The sequence below is a fragment of the Oncorhynchus kisutch genome, unplaced genomic scaffold (genome assembly GCF_002021735.2).
Source record: "Oncorhynchus kisutch isolate 150728-3 unplaced genomic scaffold, Okis_V2 scaffold4064, whole genome shotgun sequence".
Classification (NCBI taxonomy): domain Eukaryota; kingdom Metazoa; phylum Chordata; class Actinopteri; order Salmoniformes; family Salmonidae; genus Oncorhynchus; species Oncorhynchus kisutch.
Window position 1 is genome coordinate 1 of NW_022266009.1, and position 10,113 is coordinate 10,113.

A 10,113-nucleotide genomic window follows, 5' to 3' on the forward strand; every position below is an offset into this window, starting at 1 on the left:
AGGAGGAGAGGGAGACGAGAGAGGAGGAGAGGAGACGAGAGAGAGGAGAGGGAGACGAGAGAGGAGGAGAGGGAGACGAGAGAGGAGGAGAGGGAGACGAGAGAGGAGGAGAGGGGAGACGAGGAGGAGGAGGAGGAAGGGAGACGAGAGAGAGAGGAGGAGAGGGAGACGAGAGAGGAGGAGAGAGAGGGAGACGAGAGAGAGGAGGAAGGAGAGGGAGACGAGAGAGGAGGAGGAGGAGAGGGAGACGAGAGGAGGAGAGGAGGAGAGGGGAGACGAGAGAGGAGGAGAGGAGACGAGAGAGAGGAGGAGGAGAGGGAGACGAGAGAGGAGAGAGGGAGACGAGAGAGGAGAGAGGAGGAGAGGGAGACGAGAGAGGAGAGGAGGAGAGAGAGAGAGGAGAGAGACGAGGAGAGAGACGAGAGCCGAGAGAATCCGCGAGAGACGAGAGGAGGAGAGGAGGAGGAAGGAGAAGGGAGACGAGAGAGGAGGAGGAGGAGAGGGAGACGAGAGAGGAGGAGGAGGAGAGGGAGACGAGAGAGGAGGAGGAGGAGAGGGAGACGAGAGAGGAGGAGGAGGAGAGGGAGACGAGAGAGGAGGTGGAGAGGGAGACGAGAGAGGAGGAGGAGGAGAGGGAGACGAGAGAGGAGGAGGAGAGAGGGAGACGAGAGAGGAGGAGGAGGAGAGGAGACGAGAGGAGGAGGAGGAGAGGGAGACGAGAGAGGAGGAGGAGAGGGAGACGAGAGAGGAGGAGGAGAGGGAGACGAGAGAGAGGAGGAGGAGGGAGACGAGGAGAGGAGAGGAGAGGGAGACGAGAGAGGAGGAGGAGAGGGGAGACGAGAGAGGAGGAGAAGGGAGACGAGAGAGGAGGAGAGAGGAGACGAGAGAGGAGAGGAGAGGGAGAGAGGAGGAGAGTACCTGGAAGAAGTTGATCTGCACGGTGCCGTTGGTGAGGTGGAGGACTATGGCCGACTTGGTTCTGAACCAGTGGCTGAGGTACGGCAGACGGGCCAGCTCGTCTCCGTCACGAGGCGTGATGTTGGCGCCCGCCTTCAGAAGGTGCTCCGACATGTAGTTACGGAAGTACTTCAACAACGTGATCTGGGGAGGGCAGAGGTCACAGGTCAGCTAGGCTCTAACCCAAGAGGCTAAGGACTTTTGTCCCAATGCTATCCGAAAGTTAGCCTGACGCTAGCCACAGCCATAGAGAAGCACTAGCAGCGACGCTAACCTTCTTGATAGCGTAGCGGGGTAGGAGCGGACACTGAGGGTAGCTCTCAGCAGCCATCTTGTCGATGTACTGAAGACTGTCTCCGTCAGCGTACATGATCATCCTGGTACAGTCGTTAAACAACACCCCCACACTGTTGTCACACAGCTGATAGCCTGCAACAGAGGTCAGAGGTTACACACAACCCTCCATTCAGAGAGCATCACATGGACACAGGGTTGCCATGGTGACACAGGGTTGCCATGGACACAGGGTTGCCATGGACACAGGGTTGACATGGTGACAGAGAGAGCATCATGGTGACACAGGGTTGACATGGTGACAGAGAGAGCATCACATGGACACAAGGTTGACATGGTGACACAGGGTTGACATGGTGACAGAGAGAGCATCATGGTGACACAGGGTTGACATGGTGACAGAGAGAGCATCACATGGACACAAGGTTGACATGGTGACACAGGGTTGACATGGTGACAGAGAGAGCATCACATGGACACAGGGTTGACATGGTGACAGAGAGAGCATGACATGGTGACAGAGCATGACATGGTGACAGAGAGTGGTTACCCAGTCCGTATTTGTCGCTGTAGTCGACCCACTTGCTGATCCAGAAGATGGGGACACAGGCTGGGTCCTCTGCCTCCTCTGGAAACACAGGGTTAGAGGTCAGGGGTCAGAGGAACCCTGTCGACAGCACATTATACCTAACAGAGGTCGATATGTTGGGCTGTGTTGTACCCGAGGGTATGAGTCCTCTCTGAGGGCTTGGCAGTGTGTGTCTCGTACCCATGCGTATGAGTCCTCTCTGAGGGCTTGGCAGTGTGGTGTGTCTCGTACCCATGCGTATGAGTCCTCTCTGAGGGCTTGGCAGTGTGTGTGTCTCGTACCCATGCGTATGAGTCCTCTCTGAGGGTTTGGCAGTGTGTGTGTCTCGTACCCATGCGTATGAGTCCTCTCTCCGAGGGCTTGGCAGCGTTGCAGGTGTCGAGTTGCTGCAGCAGGTCACTCAGGTGGCAGTCTGTGGCCTCGGGAATCTCTCTGAGCAGTGGCTCATCTTTCTGTTCCACCTTCTCTGTCCCTGCTGAAGAGAGACAGACACTAAACCCCAGGCTGAAGGAAAGGAAGGGAGGAAAGGAAGGGAGGCTGACACTAAACCCCAGGCTGAAGGAAAGGAAGGGAGGAAAGGAAGGGAGGCTGACACTAAACCCCAGGCTGAAGGAAAGGAAGGGAGGAAAGGAAGGGAGGCTGACACTAAACCCCAGGCTGAAGGAAAGGAAGGGAGGAAAGGAAGGGAGGCTGACACTAAACCCCAGGCTGAAGGAAAAGAAGGGAGGAAAGGAAGGGAGGCTGACACTAGACCCCAGGCTGAAGGAAAGGAAGGGAGGCTGACACTAAACCCCAGGCTGAAGGAAAGGAAGGGAGGAAAGCAAGGGAGGCTGACACTAAACCCCAGGCTGAAGGAAAGGAAGGGAGGAAAGGAGGCTGACACTAAACCCCAGGCTGAAGGAAAGGAAGGGAGGAAAGCAAGGGAGGCTGACACTAAACCCCAGGCTGAAGGAAAGGAAGGGAGGAAAGGAAGGGAGGCTGACACTAAACCCCAGGCTGAAGGAAAAGGAAGGGAGGCTGACACTAAACCCAGGCTGAAGGAAAGGAAGGGAGGAAAGGAAGGGAGGCTGACACTAGACCCCAGGCTGAAGGAAAGGAAGGGAGGCTGACACTAGACCCCAGGCTGAAGGAAAGCTGACACTAGACCCAGGCTGAAGGAAAGGAAGGGAGGAAAGGAAGGGAGGCTGACACTAGACCCCAGGCTGAAGGAAAGGAAGGGAGGCTGACACTAGAACCCAGGCTGAAGGAAAGGAAGGGAGGCTGACACTAGACCCCAGGCTGAAGGAAAGGAAGGGAGGAAAGGAAGGGAGGCTGACACTAGACCCAGGCTGAAGGAAAGGAAGGGAGGAAAGGAAGGGAGACTGACACTAAACCCCAGGCTGAAGGAAAGGAAGGGAGGAAAGGAAGGGAGACTGACACTAAACCCCAGGTTGAAGGAAAGGAAGGGAGGCTGACACTAAACCCCAGGTTGAAGGAAAGGAAGGGAGGCTGACACTAAACCCCAGGCTGAAGGAAAGGAAGGGAGGAAAGGAAGGGAGGCTGACACTAGACCCCAGGCTGAAGGAAAGGAAGGGAGGAAAGGAAGGGAGACTGACACTAAACCCCAGGCTGAAGGAAAGGAAGGGAGGAAAGGAAGGGAGGCTGACACTAGACCCCAGGCTGAAAGAAAGGGAGGAAAGGAGAGAGACCCCTACGTAGTGTGAATCTAACCCTTGTTGTTGAGAGCGGTGAGCGGGCGTCTCTGGCTGGGCTCCAGAGAGGAGGGAGCGATGGAGAAGCGCGGGGGCACGGTGAGACAGGTGGTGGGGAGGCGCAGGGGGATGTACCCCTCGGTGAAGAACTCATCGGTCAGCAGCTGGGAGACGGTGGGCCGCTGGGACGGGTCGGCATGCAACATCCGCTTGATCAGAGACGCCGCCACAGGGTTGATTTGCTACAGAACAAAAACGTGGGAGAGAAGATGAAGAAACTGCCATAAAAACAGATGACCTTTGATAGTGTAGAAGGAATGGGTGGTAGTAATGGGTGGTGTTAACTCACCCAGGGGGTAGTGTAGAAGGAATGGGTGGTGGTAGTAATGGGTCGTAGTAATGGGTGGTGGTAACTCACCCAGGGGCAGCGTAGTAGTAATGGGTGGTGTTAACTCACCCAGGGGGTAGTGTAGTAGTAATGGGTGATGGTAGTAATGGGTGGTGGTAGTAATGGGTGGTGTTAACTCACCCAGGGGGTAGTGTAGAAGGAATGGGTGGTGGTAGTAATGGGTGGTGGAAGTAATGGGTGGTGTTAACTCACCCAGGGGGTAGTGTAGAAGGAATGGGTGGTGGTAGTAATGGGTGGTGTTAGCTCACCCAGGGGGGTAGTGTAGTAGTAATGGGTGGTGGTAGTAATGGGTGGTGGTAGTAATGGGTGGTGTTAGCTCACCCAGGGGGTAGTGTAGTAGTAATGGGTGGTGGTAGTAATGGGTGGTGGTAGTAATGGGTGGTGGTAACTCACCCAGGGGGTAGTGTAGTAGTAATGGGTGGTGGTAGTAATGGGTGGTGGTAGCTCACCCAGGGGGTAGTGTAGTAGTATGGGTGGTGTTAACTCACCCAGGGGGTAGTGTAGTAGTAATGGGTGGTGGTAACTCACCCAGGGGGTAGTGTAGTAGTAATGGGTGGTGTTAGTAATGGGTGGTGTTAACTCACCCAGGGGGTAGTGTAGAAGGAATGGGTGGTGTTGGTAATGGGTGGTTGTAGTAATGGGTGGTGGTAACTCACCCAGGGGGTAGTGTAGTAGTAATGGGTGGTGTTAGCTCACCCAGGGGGTAGTGTAGTAGTAATGGGTGGTGTTAGCTCACCCAGGGGGTAGTGTAGAAGGAATGGGTGGTGTTAGCTCACCCAGGGGGTAGTGTAGTAGTAATGGGTGGTGTTAGCTCACCCAGGGGGTGGTGTAGTAGAAATGGGTGGTGTTAGCTCACCCAGGGGGTGGTGTAGTAGAAATGGGTGGTGTTAGCTCACCCAGGGGGTAGTGTAGTAGTAATGGGTGGTGTTAGCTCACCCAGGGGGTAGTGTAGTAGTAATGGTGTAGTAGTAATGGGTGGTGTTAACTCACCCAGGGGATGGTGTAGTAGTATGGGGTGGTGTTGGCTCACCCAGGGGATAGTGTAGGAGTATAGTATGGGTGGTGTTAACTCACCAAGGGGATAGTGTAATAGTAATGGGTGGTGTTAGCTCACCCAGGGGGTAGTGTAATAGTAATGGGTGGTGTTAGCTCACCCAGGGGGTAGTGTAGTAGTAATGGGTGGTGGTAACTCACCCAGGGGGTAGTGTAATAGTAATGGGGGGTGTTAACTCACCCAGGGGATAGTGTAGTAGTAATGGGTGGTGTTAACTCACCCAGGGGATAGTGTAGTAGTATGGGTGGTGTTAACTCACCCAGGGGATGGTGTAGTTGTTCTTTTTGATGCGGTTGTAGGTCTCCTTCAGACAAGACGTCTCAAATGGAGGTTTGCCAACCAGCAGAGTGTACCTGAGAGAGATGGAGCCTGTTACAATACAGACCACTACTGGGGGACCCAGATAGAGTATTAAATATGTGTTGAGGTGGTCCTACTGGGGGACCCAGATAGAGTATTAAATATGTGTTGAGGTGGTCCTACTGGGGGACCCAGATAGAGTATTAAATATGTGTTGAGGTGGTCCTACTGGGGGACCCAGATAGAGTATTAAATATGTGTTGAGGTGGTCCTACTGGGGGACCCAGATAGAGTATTAAATATGTGTTGAGGTGGTCCTACTGGGGGACCCAGATAGAGTATTAAATATGTGTTGAGGTGGTCCTACTGGGGGACCCAGATAGAGTATTAAATATGTGTTGAGGTGGTCCTACTGGGGGACCCAGATAGAGTATTAAATATGTGTTGAGGTGGCCAGTATGATGCCTGTTGGACCCAGATAGAGTATTAAATATGTGTTGAGGTGGTCCTACTGGGGGACCCAGATAGAGTATTAAATATGTGTTGAGGTGGTCCTACTGGGGGACCCAGATAGAGTATTAAATATGTGTTGAGGTGGTCCTACTGGGGGACCCAGATAGAGTATTAAATATGTGTTGAGGTGGTCCTACTGGGGGACCCAGATAGAGTATTAAATATGTGTTGAGGTGGTCCTACTGGGGGACCCAGATAGAGTATTAAATATGTGTTGAGGTGGTCCTACTGGGGGACCCAGATAGAGTATTAAATATGTGTTGAGGTGGTCCTACTGGGGGACCCAGATAGAGTATTAAATATGTGTTGAGGTGGTCAGTATGATGCCTGTTGGACCCAGATAGAGTATTAAATATGTGTTGAGGTGGTCCTACTGGGGGACCCAGATAGAGTATTAAATATGTGTTGAGGTGGTCCTACTGGGGGACCCAGATAGAGTATTAAATATGTGTTGAGGTGGCCAGTATGATGCCTGTTGGACCCAGATATAGTATTAAATATGTGTTGAGGTAGTCCGTATGATGCCTGTTGGACCCAGATATATAGTATTAAATATAGATAGATATAGTATTGGGAGATGGTGAATATGTATCGTCTCCCTTTACGGCCCACAAGCCACTATGACAGATGCTACCAGCCCCATCTTCGGCTGTTGAAAAAAGGACCGTGTTTTGTAATGGCTCTAAAACAAGATGTGTATTAGTAAGTAGTAATGTGGTTTATTGCTCAGTTTAAATTTATTGTGACCAGATTTACTTTGAAAACAGATACTGCGACATTTGTTCTAGTCTGCGTTTCACTTACAGGATACAGCCCAGAGACCAGACGTCGACCTCGAAGCTGTGTCCTTTCTTACAGAGAACCTCCGGGGCGATGTAGTTCGGTGTTCCACACAGCGTCTTCTTACGTTCCCCATCAAACTCTATCTTAGTGGCAAGGCCAAAGTCACCTGGGGAGAAGCCAGATAGGTGTTTAGATAAGGTGCTGTACAGAGGTGAGTATAGAGGCTTAATGAATACAGCCACGGTGTGTGTGTGTGTGTGTATAGAGGCGCATTGTCAAACTATTTGTTGGTGTTCATTCTGAACCAGCCCATCGTGTGTGTAGTGGTGTACATTCTGAACCGGCCCATCGTGTGTGTAGTGGTGTTCATTCTGAACCAGCCCCTCGTGGTGTTCATTCTGAACCAGCCCATCGTGTGTGTAGTGGTGTACATTCTGAACCGGCCCATCGTGTGTGTAGTGGTGCTCATTCTGAACCGGCCCATCGTGTGTGTAGTGGTGTTCATTCTGAACCGGCCCATCGTGTGTGTAGTGGTGTTCATTCTGAACCGGCCCATCGTGTGTGTGTAGTTGTGTTCATTCTGAACCGGCCCATCGTGTGTGTAGTGGTGTACATTCTGCAGTGAGTCGTACACGGAGTGTGTGCGCTGCGTACCTATCTTGACATCCATGTCATCGCTGAGGAAGATGTTTCCTAGTTTCAGGTCTCTGTGTATCACTCTGTTGTTGTGTAGGTACTGACAGCCTTTAACCAGCTGCATCATATAATACCGAGCCTCCGGCTCCGTTACAGCCTTACGACGCTTATGCAGCTCCAACAGAGACTGGGAAGGACACAGACAGGGGGGTTAGCAACTATTATAAACTCATTAGGCTAACTTGTCTTCTTAGGGTTACTTCTGAATGTCTGATTGGGGGGGACATGTACTTAGCCTAAGTTGTCATGCCAAGAAAAACAGCTTTCAGTAGTAAGCACACAATCATAACTACTTTTAAAGTTCACGAGTTGTAAATAACTTTCATTCAAAAGCACAAAAGTAATAAACCTAAAACGACTTATATAATCCCAGCTAGTCACCCTGTAGACTTGTGGTTAACAACAAGTCTTGTTGACTAGACTAGGACGTTTCAAGCTACAGTAAGCTAGTAAAAATACACTGTTAGCAAAGAACAACTTAGAAGTAAACAGTTTAAAATCAATTTACAAAAATCAACTCACCCGTCGCCTGCAAATTTCCAACACAACAAACACGAAGTCGTCGTCCTCGAAAAAGCCGTGAAATCCCACAATGTGCGGATTGTCGAGACTCTTATGAATGGAGATTTCAGAGCTCATCTTCTCCCTCTGGTGAGGTTTGACTATCATGGATTTGGGGACGACTTTACCGGCGAAAACCTCTTTGGTTTCCATATCTGTGATTTCGTAGCATTTGGCAAAGCCTCCTTTCCCGAGGAATCGTCCCCGGCTGTATTTCTTCAGTGTGCGGGGATCTACGAGAATATCTGGGATGTCTTTGAGAGGTGCCGATTTGGGGTCTACGTTTGTCGACGGATTCACCGCCTTGGCTACCGGCGCACTCATATTTTATATATAATATATATTATTATTAAAAAATTATAAAAAAGTGCTCGAGGTTTACGAAAACACAAAAATACAGAAAAAAAGATAAGTTGACAAATATCTAAGAAAAAAATATATATAATTTAAAAATAAAATAAATCGAATATATATATATATATCTCACTTTGAGACAGGCTAGCTAGCCAACCATCCACCCTTCCGAGCAAAACCACTTGAATTCAAATCAAAACTAACCAATTCAGGTGCCCCAAATTAGCTCAAATGTAGCGTACGATACCCAATAATCAATCGATTTAACTAAATATACTTGAATAGTGTTGCAAAAACAAAACAAAAGGTAATAAATGAGTTTTTCCCACCGCCGCTGTGTACTTCGCTCTTCGTTTGAACAACAGCGTCAACTAGCTAGCTGTAAGTTTAAATGCTGCTCCGGTCGTTACAGCCGCCTGTGATTGGTCCTGACGATTTGAAATTACAAGCTGCAGCCGCTAAGCAACATGGGAAGGTTTCAACTATGAGCCAATTACCGAGCAGGAAGTTCATATGCGCAAGCACCGATTGGTTAAAATCCTGTAGATAACGCCCCTATCTTTCTTAAACTCGAACCAATCACCGACCAAAAAACAGACGATAACCAAAATGAATTGTGGGAAATGTAGTAGCTTGTATGTTCACAAACGCACCTTGGAGATAATATTATGTCGTGTCAGTTAGAAAAACACCAAGAAGGGAAAATAAAACAATCCATCGCCGATAAACAATACTTGTATGTTTTAGGTAAATATAAACAATAGAACTGTTGACAAATGTAAACTCCGTCTGACACTGATGAGTCTGACTTCTCTCACCAAATTCACGACAATTTCTTTAGGAATGTAGTGAAGTAAAAGTAAAAATTGTCAATAATATAAATTGTAAAGTACAGACCCCCCCCCCCCCCAGCAAAAAAACATAAGTAGTACTTCAAAGTAGTACTTCAAAGTATTTTTACTCAAGTAGTTCACACCACTGGTTTTAGGTTAGCGTAAAGGCAGCGTCATGCTTCCCAACAAAAACAGTTTGGACAAGTTCACGCATATATTGGGTGTGTTCGTAAACTCAGTCTGTAGTGCCAGAGGACACTCAGAGGGGTTTGTCTAGGTCTTCCGTAAATTCAGTGCGTTTCCGCTTTCAGGAACGTTCAGAGAGTACACTGGACGGAGGAGAAGGGCTGATCAGAGCGTTCTGACCCGTAGATTGATGAGGAATTGAAAAAATGGTATGGTTGAGAGGGATGAGGAAACAGGATCTGTCAAGTCTGGCTGTACAACCGATTGGCAAACGTACTGCAACGAATAAGTTAGTCATAAATATTTCAAAAACTAAAAGCATTGTATTTGGGACAAATTATTCACTAAACTCTAAACCTCAACTAAATATTGTAATAAATAATTAAACTACTTGGAGTAACCCTGGACTGTAAACTGTCATGGTCAAAACATATTGATACAACAGTAGCTAAAATGTGGAGAAGTATAACTCTGTCTATATGACTCTATACCTTAACTCTGTAATTAGGGGGTATAGTATAACCATGTCATTTGCACCAGTGCATTTGGGTTAGTCAGTACATTGTAGTTCCCCCTAGAGGGGGCTATAGTATTGTAGATGACCAGTGAATTTAGGTTAGTCAGTACATTGTATTCCCCCCTAGAGGGGGCTATAGTATTGTAGATGACCAGTGAATTGGGGTTAGTCAATACATTGTAGTTCCCCTAGAGGGGGCTATAGTATTGTAGATGACCAGTGAATTTGGGTTAGTCAGTACATTGTAGTTCCCCCTAGAGGGGGCTATAGTATTGTAGATGACCAGTGAATTGGGGTTAGTCAGTACATTGTATTCCCCCCTAGAGGGGGCTATAGTATTGTAGATGACCAGTGCATTTTTTACATCAGCCTCAGT

General features: G+C 49.0%; 1 protein-coding gene across 1 annotated transcript; it reads right to left on the reverse strand.

Annotated features, from left to right (window-relative positions):
* Positions 1 to 918: 918 nt before the first annotated feature.
* On the reverse strand, positions 919 to 8,602 carry LOC109881484 (serine/threonine-protein kinase PLK1; the record flags this gene model as incomplete). Its single annotated transcript, XM_031822089.1, has 9 exons — positions 7,809 to 8,602; positions 7,245 to 7,413; positions 6,612 to 6,756; positions 5,254 to 5,347; positions 3,551 to 3,773; positions 2,172 to 2,315; positions 1,802 to 1,879; positions 1,232 to 1,386; positions 919 to 1,101 (listed from the first exon to the last, which is right to left on the reverse strand). Coding segments are annotated over exons 1-9 (1,554 nt in total), but the record flags the coding sequence as incomplete, so codon positions are not given.
* Positions 8,603 to 10,113: the final 1,511 nt, after the last annotated feature.